Below are 17,400 nucleotides of genomic sequence, written 5' to 3'. Positions count from 1 at the left end.
TAAACTGTTCCTTTAAAACTACTCACACATGGAAAGTGTAGGAGAGAGATAAGAACAGTTTATTGGTTTAACTCAGCTCTACTCAACCTTTATATAAACTATAAACAAATTATAGAATAATGTCAGATCATATTTCACAGCTGGACAGTACAGAGACACCAGGAGATACGGAGTTATTGCTAGGTAAAATATCTGATGCAATCCTTCTCTTCAATGTTTGATATATTGAACAAGTTTCGATATATTAAACAATTATTATAGATTTATGTTCAATATATTGCACACAAATATTACAGATTTATGTTCGATAGTATAGATATAATTGTTCAACATGTTTGGCATCTTGAATTAAATAAGGAAAACTTAACCAAGTTAAAATAAAAAATATGGAATTGAGAAATTTAATATATTTAACGCGGTTTATGTGGGAGTTTCTAAACTAGCAAACTTCCAATTTGACATATTTGTAAGTTTCGGTATTAACTATTTAAAAGTATAAATATTTAAATAAAACTTCTTTTATTACATTTTTGATAGCGCCCAAATCTTATATTAAAAACAAATCAATTGAAAATTATCCAAAAATAATAAAACCGAAGCAAAAAGAAAAAACTTTTGAAGGATGAAGTTGCTCTTCCTGCAGCGTAACTCCTTTGCATGAACTACAGCTTTTTAATACGGAGTTTGGCTCATTATCCTTCATTGTCTAAAAATCTCAAAACAAATAACAATAAGAACAACTTATACCATGCATTTAAAAGTTTCCATGTCCGACTAAAACAAACTGTGTTTAGGTGAAGAAGAGGATTCTAAGACGGATAAAATGGAGAGAGTAGGATATCAGGGTTCTTATTATAATCAAGTTGCAAATAGTAAATATATAAGGTATGCAGAACTGAGGAATATGAAGACGACATTTAGGAAATCTTTTGTGTATACTAAAGCTTGGGGACGGCCAAGCTTTGACTCCAAACTAAAATTTCTCTATTAAAGTTATTCAACTCAATATAAAATTTTTAAAGTAAGCGTAATACATTCCCGCGGGTCTACCAAGTTCCCCAATAAAAATTTGAGGCAAATCGGTCAAAGGGGGTTACGCGTTATTATCGGACATACAAACAAAGAAAAAAGAGATTACTACTTTATTATATGCGTTCATGATGTTGTTATAAAACACCAGTTTCTAATTTTAGTGAAGCATGGATGGTGCTTTATGTTCATTAAACTATTCAAAATCATAAGTTGAGTCTAACAGCCGTCTTCCTATTCCACACTTTTTTAACTCATTGTGCAGTAGATAGGACAGTAAATACACCATGTGCAGTCATAGATATATTAGGTACAGGATTATGTATTGAAGTACAATAGAGGGGACAAGTACAATAGAGGGGACAGTAAATATATTATTAGGCACAAGTTTAGCTATAGAAGTACAATAGAGGGAACAGTAAATATATTATTAGGCACAAGTTTAGATATAGAAGTACAACAGAGGGGACAGTAAATATATTATTAGGCACAAGTTTAGCTAAAGAAGTACAATAGAGGGAAAAGTAAACATATTATTAGGCACAAGTTTAGCTATAGAAGTACAACAGAGGGGACAGTAAATGTATTATTAGGCACAAGTTTATCTATAGAAGTACAATAGAGGGAACAGTAAATATATTATTAGGCACAAGTTTATCTATAGAAGTACAATAGAGGGAACAGTAAATATATTATTAGGCACAAGTTTAGATATGGAAGTACAATAGAGGGGACAGTAAATATATTATTAGGCAAAAGTTTATCTATAGAAGTCGAAAACCTTTATCTGAAAATTAATGATGGTGAACTAAAAAAATCGCTGTTGACACTTTTTAGAATTACATTGAAAATCCATTTAAACATTCAATTAAAAAATAGTTGACAAGTATTGTATGACTCGTAATTGTTTGCTAAAAGATAAGAAAGTTTTTAACATTTCGTAATTTCAGCAATAATTCTAGTATTAGAGGATAATATATAAATTTAACTAGAGAACTCGGCATTGCCCAGATTTACATTATTATTCAAAGTCATAGTTACTCTTGCCGTTTACCCGCGCTTGGCATTAAATTACGATTTTAGCTGTAGTAGTCCCGAATTTGTTTTAGCCTATGTCAACCCCGGGGTACCCACGTGACCGGATTCCCTAAAAAAAATGTCAGCCAATTTGGCCCATCCGTTTGCCCAGGTCTAGGAATAGCGAACATAACAACTAAATAACAACTTAATATGACTTTTATGTACAAATCAGATTTTTAGTTTATGAAGACCTAACATTTATTGACAATATAATTATCACAAAATACGTGATCATGACTGAGGGGAAAGTAAACTAATGGACCAGGTTTTCATTTATTTATCTGTAAACAGGCTGCAATATATATTAGAAGGACTGTATAACTAATTATTATGTTTAAGTACAGGCTGCAATATATATTAGAAGGACTGTATAACTAATTATTATGTTTAAGTACAGGCTGCAATATATATTTGAAGGACTGTATAACTAATTATTATGTTTAAGTACAGACCAATATATATTATGAAGACTGTATAAATAATTATTATGTTTAAGTACAGGCTGCAATATCTACTAGAAGGACTGTATAACTAATTATTATGTTTAAGTACAGGCTGCAATAACTAGAAGGACTGTATAAATAATTATTATGTTTAAGTACAGGCTGCAATAACTAGAAGGACTGTATAACTAATTATTATGTTTAAGTACAGGCTGCAATATCTACTAGAAGGACTGTATAACTAATTATTATGTTTAAGTACAGACCAATATCTATATCTATAAAGTTGTAATCTCTGTTTGTCTTATCAAAACTCAGGAATACCCTGGATCAATGTGCCTAAAATTTTGATTGGGGATCTCGGGAAACCCACGGGAATGTTCTTAGCTTGGTTTTGAGAATCTATGTTGAGTGGGTCCACTTTAATAGCAAAAATTTAGTTTCCCGGTAAAATCGTTCAAGTGCGGGTAAACGGCGGGAGAAACTTTTAGGAACCTGGACAGCGCTGGGTTCCTAAGCAAGTATATTATGAAGACTGTATGACTAATTATATGTTTAAGTACAGGCCAATATATATATATATACAGGGTGTCCCAAAAAATTGTAGTGGTATTAATTACTGAGGAAACAATTTTTGTTCAATTTTTACAATAAAAAATGATTTATTTTTGTGCCCAGGTGGGTTAGATAAAACAATTTAGTTGAAAAAGTGAGCTGTTGATTGGACCATACTCATAACAAAAAGCAAACTAAAAAAATCGTGGTCTAGGCAAGGTTCGTACGGAGGTGCCCATAGCTTTCTTTTCGTTTTTTTCAATAATAATTTTGTTTTTTGATTGCTCTATAGCTCCAAAAGTAATAATGAATGATCCGAAACTTATAAAAAAAATATACCTTAGACTAACAGCTTATGATTCAATGATTTAACTTTTTAATACTTTTTGAACCAATGAAAATGAGACGTGAAAAATCGAAAATTGGAAAAATCCGAAAAATCGATTTTTTACTTACGCTCAAAGATTTGGTTGTAATTTAAAAGTTATACGGTCTAGAAAGAAAACAAATTTACGTCATGAAATAAATGAAATACAGACTTTTTGATGACATTTTGATTGTAAAAATATGGAACTAACATCTATTTTTTTTACTCTACAGAGGTTTGGTCCATCACCATCACCGAATTTTAAAATAAACGAAAATTGTTTCCTCAGTAACTAATACCCCTAATGCATAGTTTTTTTGGGACACCCTGTATATATTATGAAGACGACTAATTATTATGTCTATGTACAAAACAATATTTATATATAATATGAAGACTGAACGAATAGTTATTATGCTGATGTACAAAACAATATTTATATATAATATGAAGGCTTGTACGACTAATTATTATGTTTATGTCCAAATGGCCAATATGTATTATGAAGATTGTACGTCTAATCATTATGTTTATGTACAGGCCAATATGTATTATGGAAGATTGTACATCTAATTATTATGCTTATGTACAGGTTAACATATATTATGAAGATTGTATATCTAATCATTATGTTTATGTACAGGTCAATATGTACTATGGAAGATTGTACATCTAATTATTATGTTTATGTACAGGTTAATATATATTATGGAAGATTGTACTTCTAATCATTATGTTTATGTACAGGTTAATATATATTATGAAGATTGTACTTCTAATCATTATGTTGATGTTACAGGCCAATATATTATGGAAGATTGTACTTCTAATTATTATGTTGATGTACAGGCCAATATATATTATGAAGATCGTACTTCTAATCATTATGCTTATGTTACAGGCCAATATGTATTATGGAAGATGTCCACTTACCGTCAATGTCTAAAATTTCCAAATTTAAATGGTATTTTCAGACAATTATACAGGTACAGACAACATTATTTCTTCGATTAATATAAACCTAACTAAAAAATGTGTTTTTAAAATTGTTTTTTGTTGTTGTTCTAATTTAAAGTTTTGTTAATCAAGTGATTAAATATTTAGATGATAAGTCTGATCATATTCTCAGTTCGTTCAGATAGACTCTTCCAACCTCAATATCTCAGGTAGTTCAGGTAGTTCAGGTAGTTCAGGTAGTTCAGGTAGTTCAGGTAGTTTAGGAAGTTCAGGTAGTTCAGGTAGTTCAGGTAGTTTAGGTAGTTCAGGTAGTTCAGATAGTTCAGGTAGTTCAGGTAGTTCAGGTAGTTTAGGTAGTTCAGGTAGTTCAGGTAGTTCAGGTAGTTCAGGTAGTTTAGGTAGTTCAGGTAGTTCAGGTAGTTCAGATAGTTCAGGTAGTTTAGGAAGTGTAGGTAGTTCAGGTAGTTCAGGAAGTTCAGGTAGTTCAGGTAGTTCAGGAAGTTCCGGTAGTTACCTACAAGTGTTTAGGCATCACTGGAAGCACTACTTCTGTATGCTGTTTATAACAGGGCTATCTTGGGCCCCTCAGGTATTAAAGATACTTTTTTTTAACTTTGAGAAGTATAATCCTCCCCCCGCCCCAAGCAAATCATTGCGTTTATTCTCTAAAAGTGCACCAAAAAAATCCCCTTGAACTTTCTTGACTAAAATAATTTACAGGATTTATTGTAACTTTTTTTTGCCGGTGCCGGTGTTCATGATGGTCTCTAAAGTGTCTGTGTTCATGATGGTCTCTAAAGTGCCGGTGTTCATGATGGTCTCTAAAGTGTCTGTGTTCATGATGGTATTTAAAGTGTCGGTATTCATGATGGTCTCTAAAGTGCTGTGTTCATGATGGTCTCTAAAGTGTCGGTATTAATGATGTTTTCAAAGGTGTCTGTGTTAATGAAGGTCTCTAAAGTGCGGTGTTCATGATGTTCTCTAAAGTGTCGGTGTTCATGATGTTCTCTAAAGTGTCGGTGTTCATGATGGTCTCTAAAGTGTCGATGTTCATGATGGTCTCTAAAGTGTCTGTGTTCATGATGGTCTCTAAAGTGTCGGTGTTAATGATGGTCTCTAAAGTGTCTGTGTTCATGATGGTCTCTAAAGTGTCGGTGTTAATGATGATTCTAAAGTGTCGGTGGTTAAAAAAAACAATTAGCCGAAAAAATATTTCAGAGTTGAAAATGGATTGATTCCCAATTTAAGACTTTTAGTCTGGATTTTATATCCAAGTCCAACACGAAAATTAATTTATTGTTTAAATATATTTAACATATTTTTTGTTTGCTAGTTACTGGATACATTTGGACCCAAATTTCTTGGATATTCCCCTATACCCCGAATACCGTTGTCTTCTGCTATACCTATTTGTATCTTCGGACTGTTCTACTATATTCTGGGGATCACTGCATTCTTCGAGTGTATTGCACCAGCACTCCGAAGGTAGATAGGCAACAGAGTGTGCCAGTAAACATGCTATTTTACCACTATGTATTTCAGTTGACGAGTATTTTTATCGTCCTACATTTCATGAACACAATATTATTAGTATTTCGGTTAAAACCATTTCCAATTGAACTTGAAATAGCGGAATTACCAAAATGTGATCTTCAATTTTTGTAACTTTACAATTGACGGAGGTATTCCGAATTTTAAGACAAAAAATCAAGATTTTAATCAATTTTAATCTCATAAAAGATGTAATCTTTGATACTCTTAAAATCGTTTTTACTGTCGTTTCTTTTTGTTTTTGTTTTTGTTTATAGTCTTACCTCAAACAAAAAACCCTGAAAAGACAAAAATGTAGACTTTCTGAAAACCGAAATTTGATTTTGTTTACAATTAAAATTGTTTCCAGGCAAAGAAAGTTCACAAATTCAGTCATAGCTCTAATTAAAAACATCTAGATGAACATCATTATTAATTGCTTGAAAAATTTCTCTTTAATTTTTTCTTAACTAATCCTCTTTAAAATCAATTAAGAATAATAACTATTTTTGATTAGAAATTATGGAATTGAGACGACGTTAAAAGTTTGGGAGTTATTTATCTCAGTAGCCTGGCAAACACAAACTATAGGTAACATGGTAACATGGTAACCTGGTAACATGGTAAAATGGTAACCTAGTAACCTGGTCACCTGGTAAGATGGTAACATGGTAACCTGGTAACATGGTAACTTGGTAACCTGGTATCATGGTCACTTGGTAACCTGGTAACATGGTAGCATGGCGACATGCTAATATGATACATGGTAGCATGGTGGTAACCTGGTAATATGGTAATATGATGCATTGAAGCATGGAAACATGGTAATATGAAACTACTTGGTGACATGGTGACATGGTATCATGGTAACATGGTAGCGTGGTAACATGGTAGCATGGTAAAATGATAGCATGGTAACATGATAACATGGTAATATGTTAATTGGTAATATGGTAACATGGTAATATGGTAATTGGTATAAACATGGTAACATGGTAACAAAAAATCTCGAAATATAATAAAATAATAATTTTAATTTTTAATTTATTTGAATGTGATGAGCTTGAAATACTTCAATACTTTTAAAATGATTTGAAGGATAAAGCAAAGACCGTGGCATTTGTTTCTTTTGATTGCCAAATTGCGAGTATTTAGTGAGCTGTGTTAATCCGACAGTTGGTTGATGGTTAAAGAATTTATTTTAAATCCTTTTTTTCAGGATTCTGGGTGTTAACAATTACTCCGCCACTGTTCTCTGAAGATTTCAAGGTGACAACATTTTTTTTTTTTTTTTTTAGAAAATTCTTAGAAATGTGAAATGAATCTGTATACCAATATATCTTTGATCTTTTAAATAAATATATACTCCTGAATTAAAACCGTGGATTGCTTAGATTTTAGATTTGAGTAAACTAAAAAATAAATATTTAAAGGAATATGTAACTTTAATTTTAATCCATGCAAAACAAGCAATGCACGATCTTCAAAGTTACTTTAGAAACCTTTATCAGATCAATAATTTATCAGATCAATAATTTATTAGATCAATAATTTATCAGATCATTAATTTATCAGATCAATAAGTTATCAGATCATTAATTCATCAGATCATTAATTTATCAGATCAATAAGTTATCAGATCATTAATTTATAAGATCAATAATTTATCAGATCATTAGTTTATTAGATCAATAATTTATCAGATCAATAATTTATCAGATCAATAATTTATCAGATCAATAATTTATCAGATCAATAATTTATCTGATCAATAATTTATCAGATTAATAATTTATCAGATTAATAATTTATCAGATTAATAAGTTATCAGATCAATAATTTATTAGATCAATAATTTATCAGATCAATAATTTATCAGATCAATAATTTATCTGATCAATAATTTATCTGATCAATAATTTATCTGATCAATAATTTATCAAATCAATAATTTATCAGATCAATAATTTATCTGATCAATAAGTTATCAGATCATTAATTTATCGTATCATTAATTTATCGTATCAATAAGTTATTCCAGGTTAAAAAGTTTTTAATTTCTGTATTATTTCCTCAATTTTTTAAAATTGTAAATAATGATATTTAATTAATACTTGACCAGAAAGATGCTCCATGTATATTGCGTAGATTTTCTGATACATTATCTTTAATTAGCAAAGTCTTCGCTTGACCAGAGAAACCTTTTAAAAAGTATTATCGTGAATCGAACACTGCCATCTTTGTATAGAGTGTTACTTTAAATTACAATTGCTGTCCCTATGAAGTTTGCTTCAACCCAACGTGTTCTAATAATTCAGGGAATTGATGAAAAATGGACAACCGGGTTAGGATTGCTTATGGTAGTGGCGGGGGTAGGATTTAAAATGTCAGCTATTTATGGAACAGGTATAAATCAAGATGAGATAAAATAAGATTTTAAAATATCTGTTCAAAAATAGATTGCTCTCTTTACTTTCAATTAAACAGTAGGAGAAGGCAAATTATTTTTCAACATTGCTGGGAAGACTTTGTGATCTCGTAGCTCCTCTAGTTGTGATTTTATGTAAAGTTTGAGAAAATTCGTCCGTTTTTATATTAGAAAATCAAAACATTTTTGTTCCTCTCAATAGCGCTTTATCAAAAGAAGTATCGATTGAAATCCTACGTGAAATTTACTTTGATTAAACGTGTCTTGTATATTTAGGTTACAATACCTACTACTGGTATGATATGATTACAGAGATACCAAATGCATACTTTAGCGAGGTAAACAAATGTTTCTGATTATAATAAAAATAATGATAATAATAATAATAATAATAATAATAACAATACTAAGGTTGGTATCTATAAGTACTGTGGGTCTCCAACCTATACTCTTGGTAGGTTTACTGGGTTTGGTGCTGCTCTTCATTACAGGTCAGTTTTTTAAATGTGTAAAAAAAATTCGCTATTAAAGTGCTTAATTTAAAATCTTAAAACCAAACTAAAAATATTCCCGTGGGCCTCCCGAGTTCCCCAATCAAAATTTGAGGCAAATCGGTCCAGGGGGTTCCCAAGTTATGATCGGACAAACAGACACCCAAACAGAGATTTCTACTAGCTTTATATATAAATATGAATGTTTAATCTGTATCGGATACAGTTGAACCTATAAAATTATGGAATGTAAATGTTAGACTCAAGTTATGATTTTAAATGGTTTATTGAACATTAAACACAGCAATTGTGCGATACTTACAAAACCCATTTTACTGAATAATTAATGGTAAAACTATTTGTACATGGATCTTAAATGTGAGACATGTGGCCGCAGCGCTCGGCCCCCTAGCCGGTCCTAGCTGCAGCGCTCGGCCCAGAAAGTGTCTTGACTTAACCTAGCCCGTGGCCGCAGCGCTCGGTCCAGAATGTGTCTTAACCTAACCTAACCATAAATAATAACAAAACAAATAATAATAAACTTGCTGAAAAATAAGTGGTCATGTACAAAATTGATAGGAGGGGGGGGGCGAGGGGGGGATGGTCCAAAAATCGTATACTAGGATTTGCTTTATAACAATATCAAATGCACAAAAGATTGCTGGAATGTCGTTTTCCTGTTCCACATTGTTATGGTTTCCCCTGTATGATAGATTAAGGGTTTTTTATTTCACCTTTTAATGTTTTACTCTAGTTTCTCAATAGTTGTTTTAAAATATAGTGTAAATTATTTAGATCCACAAAATTTATTTTCTAGACCCTATATCTTTGCAATCTGATGAAGTAGACCAAAAGTATTTCAAAATAGGAATTCTGTTAGTCCAAATGGTCTATGCTTGAAGTATCAAAGGTTTACACCATCAGGCTGCAAAGATACAGGGATTAGAATTTTTTTTGTTTTTTTGGCAAACACTCAATTCCTCAAATGGTTGCCACACAAAGATAGCAGTGTTCACTTCTGATAACTCCTATACGTTTTCCTGCAGTAGAAATGCGCAAGTCCTTTTTTAGAGAAACCACTATCAAAAAGTTGTCAGTTTTTAAAATCATAAACATTCATAACTAATTGGAACTTCATCAGACAAAGCTTTTAATGGTAGCGTTGAACCATTTCCATCTTTGAATGATGTGAAGTCACAATTCAAATTTTACGCTTACAGTCCCTTTAAGCATTTTAAAAAAAAATATAATGTTTATATATATAAAAATATAATGGTTATATATATAATTATTTTGTTTAGATCTGTTCCAATAGCACTGGCGAGTATTGTCGACCTGGTCCTAATAAACCTGTTTAATCGCTGGGTCGAGCAACCTTTTGTACAAAAAATGTATTTAGAAAAAAGTATTGCTTGAAGTAAAATATGTTAATTTAATAAAAGTATGAGATATGAATCTGTTTTAAAGATATTTTTTAATTGTGAGTTTTGCACTGTTAGAAACTCGTAGAGAAATAGAGACTGCAATGAAAAGTTGCATTAATCACATTTTTAAACTATAAAGTTCTTGATTTTAGTCTAAACAAGAAATTGGAAAAAATATTATCTATTGTTTCCTAAGAATGTGTAAGCTTCGGATCAAATTCCTAAAATGTTTATTAAATATCGAACTAAACAAAGGATTTCTGAACCATACGTAATAGATAAAAATTTTTAAAAATTGAAAAGAAAAAAAATTTGATTTTCTCCCTTGTTTCTGTTTTATAAATCCGCAAAAGAAATACTAACTATTTTCAGATTAAAAAAATGATATCTTTATCACATTTACTCAGAATAAAAAAAATCAGAACCTGAATTAGAAATGCATTTATTAGAAAGAGTGATTTTAAATGCATAGATGTCATATCTATCTATCTAATTTCATAAATAAATGCATTGTATGCATATAATTTGAAAAAAATGTAGATTCTTTATCGCCAACTGCCTGAATTGACCTAGTATAGTGTACTCTGCAGGTATATCCAGTATCCATATAACCATCATATATGTATATAGTGAACTAAGCAAACAACCATAACTTATTAACAAGACTACCGGAAAGAGAAAAAACTGTCAAAAAAGATTGAACGAAAATGCTAATAATAAATAAATAAAAATTCAAATGATTATTTCTTTTATATGCCTAAATTCCTTCTTCTAAAAGCTCTAACGTAATGTGGTTTTGAAATACTGATCCGGTTAATTTCATTTGTTAAAATTAATTTCATCTGTTAAAATGAAATTAAAGGGACTGTATACGTAATTTCAAGTGACCCTTTAATGAAAGAGGAGCACGACCGATTCACGACAGTACAATTGAAAACTTAATCTGATGGAATTATGGAAGATTGAAAATTCTGATAATTTCTCTATTATTTCGGACGTAATGCGCAACTCGCAAGTTACTTTTGTAGAGAAACAGCAAATAAAAGTAATCTGTTAAAAAACAACATGGTTATCAAATCTTTTCTTGACCAGACAATGCTTTGAAGGATACCGTTGTGAATCCCACATGGCACTTACTCAAAGGACGTTCACTTGAAATTACGTTTTCAGTTCCTTTAAGTTGAATTAGATTTTGCAAACTTTCCTCAATAAAAGATTAATTTATTGTGAGATTTTCATTATTTGCTGCTAAAAAACAGCTATTTTTCTGCAGTTTACAATATCATAATTGATGTTTTTCATGAGTTAAGCGTTATATTAATTTAAATGTAACGCGGAAGTATTTGTTGTTAAGAATTAATCATGATAATTTCAGATTTCAGAATCTTTTGTCATGTCGTCATGATACACTTTATATTATAATAAGGTAACCGATCCTTTACATCCTATAAGTACGATTGATCCTACAAGTACGATTGATCCTACAAGTACGATTGATCCTACAAGTACGATTGATCCTACAAGTACGATTGATCTTACAAGTTAGATTGATCATGCAAATCTCATTGATCCTTTCAGATCCTATTGATCCTGCAGATCTCATTGATCCTACAGATCCTATTAATTCTACAGCTCCTATTGATCCTTTCAGACCTATTTATCTTATAGTTATAATTGATCCTACAGATCCTTTTGATCCCACGGATACTATTGATCCTACAGATCCTATTGATCCTACAGATCCTATTGGTCCTATAGATCCTATTGATCCTACAGATCCTATTGATTCTATCAGATCCTATTGATTCTGCAGATCCCATTGATCTAACGGTTCTTGATGATCCTACACATCCAATATATCCTTCAGTTCCTATTGACCCTACAGATAGTATTGACCCTTAATATTCTATTGATCCTACGGATCCTTTTGATCCTAAAGCTCCTATTGATCCTTTCAGACCTATTTATCTTATATTTTTATTGATCCTACAGATCTTTTTGATCCTACAGATCCTATTGATCCTGCAGATACTATTGAAACTACAGATTCAATTAATCCTGAAGATCCTTCAGATCATATTAATCCTGCAGATTCTATTTATTCTGCAGATCCTATTAATCCTATTTATTCTGCAGATCCTATTAATCCTGCAGATCCTATTTATTCTGCAGATCCTATTAATCCTTCAGATCCTATAAATCCTACAACACCTATTAATCCTATATTAAGGGTGTAGGGAGAGAGGAAAATGATGGGAAGAAAAAATCCGTTTACTGACAAGAAGTATATCTCAGCTCTTCTAGTAATCGTTTTCTATCTTCTCTTTATAAACAGGTTTGAACACATTTCAAAAATGAATACTAAAAAAGATTCAATTATTAATTTATCATACATTTAATATATTGAATTGAAAACTAACTCAGAAATAATTAAGTTAAAAATCTAAATTAAATTTTGTTTTAGTAATGACACGGAATTTGGACCTGAGCAATTAGGTAATCATGAAAACAACAATGACAAAGCCAATGCCAATGAAATCAACAATGTCTTTGTCAATGCCAATGCCAATGCCAATGACAAACACAATGACAATGCCAATGACATTGACAATGAAAATGACAGTGACAGTGACAATGACAATGACAATGACAATGACAATGACAATGACAATGACAATGACAAACACAATGACAATGACAATGACAATGACAATGAAAATGACAATGACAATGACAATGAAAATGACAATGACAATGACAATGACAGTGAAAATGACAATGACAATGACAATGACAATGACAATGACAATGACAATGACAATGACAATGACAATGACAATGACAATGACAATGACAATGACAATGACAATGACAATGACAATGACAATGACAATGACAATGACAATGACAATGACAATGACAATGACAATGACAATGACAATGACAATGACAATGACAATGACAATGACAATGACAATGACAATGACAATGACAATGACAATGACAATGACAATGACAATGACAATGACAATGACAATGACAATGACAATGACAATGACAATGACAANAAATCTAAGATATACATGTTTTTAATTTTTTATCCCTACAGAGGTTTGGTCCATCACCATCACTGAATTTTAAATCTATTTAAAACAGTACCCTTGAAACCTTAATCTGATAAAAATGTGGAAGATGTCGTCGTTTTTCAGACTTTAAAAGTGTTTATTCTAATGATTTCTCCATTAAATTTCCCTTTCGCAGATAAAAAACATTGATATCTAATTCATATTTGTCAGACCAAGCTTTTAATTATGCTTACAATCCCTTTCAGTTCGTCTATCTATTACTTTCTCATATTTTTTAAAAAAGGAACTGATTATTTTGCTCAAACTCTAATTTTCTAATCCTCATGAACTGTTGCAACCTGATGTGGTAAACAATATGATATGACTTCTACTGGATCGAAAAGTCAAATTTTTAAATATTTTGACTTCAGGTTCCTAAAAAAGGATTAGAAAATAAGAGCTTGATGTGAGTATTCAATTAATTATTTTATTAATCCTATAACCAACTTTCTATGATTATGACGAGGGAGATGGTATAGGGCCGCCATGAGCCCCTGCAAAATTGTCTCCGGGCCTCCATATTCGCAGATGTGTTTTTAAAATCACCCCTAAACGTTAGAATAGATAATATACATTTTTTAAATAAAATATTTAATCTTAAAATAGTTATGCATTATTTTCTTGAATATCTCTAAAAAATGGCATAATTGCATATACATTTCTTCTATAATATATATTCTAAAGTATATGGGAAGCACCAAGTCATTTTAAATGCTTATCTGCGAATCCAGAGGCTTGGAGACCATTTGGTGTGGCTCATAGCGGCCATAAACCCCCTCCCTGTTAAAACTAGGTCAAAGAGGTCTGTGACAAATATGGTTTAAATCAACGGATTGATCAGATGCCTCATCAGTCAGAGGAATCAATCATTTAGCAACACTCACTAAACCTCTAGTAGAATAAACCTTAACATGATGTTTGTAGTATGTATTGCAAACAAAATATTTAGAAATAATGATCGTTTTGTTTTAAATTACGAGAATTTTGTTCGAAATAATTAATATTTTTTTTCGAAATTAAAAACATTATATTCAAACTAACGAATATTTTGTTCAAAATTGTTAACAATTCGTTAAAAATAACGAACACTTTGTCAGAAATAACAAACGCTTTGTTAGAAATAATGAACACTTTGCTAGAAATAACTGATATTTTGTTCGAAATAAGAAAAGTTTTGTTCGACATTACGAACATTTTGTAACTTTTTGTTGAAATAACGATTATTTGGTTAATTTCAATCTTAGTTTTTCAACTTAAATTTGAAGTAAAATTTAACTGTGGATTTCTATAAAATTACCAAGGTTAATCCTTTAAATTCTTTATCCCAAATAGATTATCAAGTACAATAGGTGGCAACAGAGAAATGAACCAATCATACACGACGTCATAAGTGTCAAATATAACAAGAAAACAAAATTTTCTCACATTAGTTGACTGGTTTTTAAGATTAAATAAAAAAGTGTAAAAACAGAAAATAAAGAATACATTTAATTGCACTTATGTTACTGTAAGATAAGCACTTTATTATAAAACCTTTATCCTTGCTTTATCCTACTGTATCTCATGCTGAAAAATTGAAGGTTTTTTTTAAATTTTAAATGTTAAAAGTTGAATATCGAGCGTTTAAATAAAATGATGAAAATATTAGACCCTGGAGATGGAAGATGAAGAAAGAGCCTATCTCAAGGTATATTTACAGTTATTTTCAGAGATTAATTTTAGGGCTTTGATTAACATGATTAAACATTAAAAAAAAAAAGGTTTCAACTTAATCTTAAAAGGGGAATTTTTTAAAAAAAGATATGTTTGCCTGAAATTTTATTCTTTGAAAATATTTGCATAATGTTTATTATCAAAGGAACTTTACCCTTTAAACCTTTGCTTGACTTATAATCGAGGACGAAGTTTCTCTTAAATAACGTGTAAGATTAGAGTGTACGCCAGCGTACTGTATGAAGTCACTTCTAAAAAAAATATAGATAATCCTTGAATAAAAAGAGCTTGCAATTAAGTCAAAGGTTTAAAGGATACCGTTGTGATTCTGGCATTGCCCTCTTTGAATGAAATGACACTTGAAAGTACTCTTGCAATTCCGTTAATGCAAAATATTATCAATAATTCTAAAGTACACTAGTTCTTTTCAAAAACATTAACAGGTCATGGTTTTTGCAGTGTCAAAGCTCAACATATTTGTTTTATTTGTTTATTCAACCGTAGCTATTTTTGTTGAAAATTTGCATTGAAATTTGGCCGTTAACCTTGATATTGACATGAAATCTAAGATATACATGTTTTTAATTTTTTATCCTGGCAATATATTTGTTTTGAGAATATACTGGCAATATATTTGTTTAGGGAATAATCTGGCAATATATTTGTTTAGAGTATATAATGGCAATACATTTATTTGGAGAGTATACTGGCAATATATTAGCTTAGAGAATAAACTGGCAATATATTTGTTTACAAAATATATTGGCAATATATTTAATTGTTTAGAGAATAACAATATATTTGTTTAGAGAATAAACTGGCAATATTTTTGTTTAATGAATAAAATGGCAATTTATTCATTTAGAGAATATACTGGCAATATATTTGTTTAGAGAATAATCTGGTAGTATATTTGCTTAGGGAATTAACTGGCAATATATTTGTTTACAGAATAAACTGGCATTATATTTTTTTAAGGAATAAACTGCCAATATATTTATTTAGAGAATATACTGGCAATATATTTGTTTTGAGAATAAATATTTGTTTAGAGAATAAACTGGCAATATATCTACCTATCTTTCCCTCAGTCTTTAACATGGTGTAAGGTAATCTTTTTTGGAAATATGTATTTGAGGTTCATAAGTTAATTTTCTTCAAATGCCCACAGAGCTGAAAACTCTTGATATTGGATATCTATAATCCTAATTTCTAAATCCACTGTAGACACCTTTGATTTTATGTTTAATCCATTCTTTTGGGTTTCCTAGCTAGAATGCAACCAATGAGAGTTCTCTCATTGATTACGCGGCTGTTTGAATTCTGCAATCTACACTCAGATTGCTTTCCAAGATACAAACTGAAGATTAAATTAATCTTGAGATTGATAAAAGGAGGAAATCAAGCATTGTTCTTGATATCCAAAATTCTAATGTTTTCAACTCAGAATAAAATTCATAGTGTTACTCAGAAAATCTACTTTTTGACATTTTCAATCATGTTTATCCCATTATTAATTGATATTAAAATATTTATTACCTACTCTTTGTTAATTACTTTTACTTAAAAAATGCTTTATGTTTATTTCAATTTAACCCTATCTCTGCTGGGGTACTTGAAAACCAGGATATGCTGGGGGGGGGGTTCACTTGCCCCCCCCCCCTCTAAATCCAATGTTTGATGTCCAAATATGACAATTGATACATTATTGGAAAGCTCTTGTGCTCTACTTTTAGGTTCTTCAAAAAAATTGCAAATTTGCAAAGATTGAATTTTTTTATCGCAAAATCTAGTTATATAGTAAAAATGTTTTTAAAAAAAAATTTGTCCAAAAAATGAAAAATTAAACATTTTTGAAAAGCCCTTGACCATGCCATTTCAAATATGCAAAAGTTTTTGCAAAATTTTAATAAACCTGATTTTTAATCAAGAAAAACTAAAAATGTGCAAATTTCCTTTGACAGGTTGTTTGCAAAAAATTTGCAATTTTTTTCGCAGATTTTGTGCAATTCGTTTCCTTATGTCATAGGCTTTCAAAAAAGCTAAATTTTATCAAAATCTGACAGATGGAATTGGGTCAAAACAAAGATTTAGTTTGTTTCAGGAAAAAGCAGTCCTTCAGGCAGTGTGCCTGAGGACTCAGGCAGTTAGTATTAGGCCTAAAGGGAGGGCTTTGGGTATGTAGGAAAAGTCATAAAATTTCAACAGCCTCAGACCAATACTTTTTGAGTTATGTAAAAAAAACTACAGGGGGGGGG

At 30.6% G+C, this 17,400-nt stretch overlaps 2 protein-coding genes and 1 long non-coding RNA gene across 3 annotated transcripts in view; all 3 read left to right on the top strand.

Moving 5' to 3' along the window:
- The first annotated feature begins 47 nt into the window (after nucleotides 1-47).
- LOC111696190 (uncharacterized) lies at nucleotides 48-10,335 on the top strand. The gene is made up of 12 exons (XM_023465739.1): nucleotides 48-183; nucleotides 795-885; nucleotides 4,376-4,460; nucleotides 4,579-4,640; nucleotides 4,960-5,020; nucleotides 5,765-5,916; nucleotides 6,479-6,552; nucleotides 7,181-7,230; nucleotides 8,280-8,367; nucleotides 8,666-8,727; nucleotides 8,801-8,880; nucleotides 10,182-10,335. The coding sequence occupies exons 1-12, from the start codon at nucleotides 120-122 to the stop codon at nucleotides 10,294-10,296; spliced, it is 984 nt and encodes a 327-aa protein (XP_023321507.1). The 5' UTR covers nucleotides 48-119; the 3' UTR covers nucleotides 10,297-10,335.
- A 1,342-nt stretch (nucleotides 10,336-11,677) lies between these two features.
- LOC111696191 (uncharacterized) lies at nucleotides 11,678-12,804 on the top strand. The gene is made up of 3 exons (XR_002764024.1): nucleotides 11,678-11,730; nucleotides 12,535-12,639; nucleotides 12,769-12,804. It is a non-coding gene; the product is annotated as an uncharacterized LOC111696191 (long non-coding RNA).
- A 1,306-nt stretch (nucleotides 12,805-14,110) lies between these two features.
- The window catches only part of LOC111696182 (carbohydrate sulfotransferase 11), a 6,159-nt gene continuing 2,869 nt past the window's right edge, over nucleotides 14,111-17,400 (top strand). The window contains exons 1-3 of the mRNA XM_023465733.1: nucleotides 14,111-14,288; nucleotides 15,078-15,116; nucleotides 16,195-16,280. Coding sequence (XP_023321501.1) covers nucleotides 14,271-14,288; nucleotides 15,078-15,116; nucleotides 16,195-16,280 — 143 coding nt within the window. The 5' untranslated portion in view covers nucleotides 14,111-14,270. The remainder of the gene's footprint in view (nucleotides 14,289-15,077; nucleotides 15,117-16,194; nucleotides 16,281-17,400) is intronic.

Source organism: Eurytemora carolleeae, unplaced genomic scaffold, assembly GCF_000591075.1.
Source record: "Eurytemora carolleeae unplaced genomic scaffold, Eaff_2.0 scaffold80, whole genome shotgun sequence".
NCBI lineage: Eukaryota > Metazoa > Arthropoda > Copepoda > Calanoida > Temoridae > Eurytemora > Eurytemora carolleeae.
The sequence above is the reverse complement of the archived record's forward strand: the minus strand, read 5'-3'. Positions and strand labels throughout refer to the sequence as shown.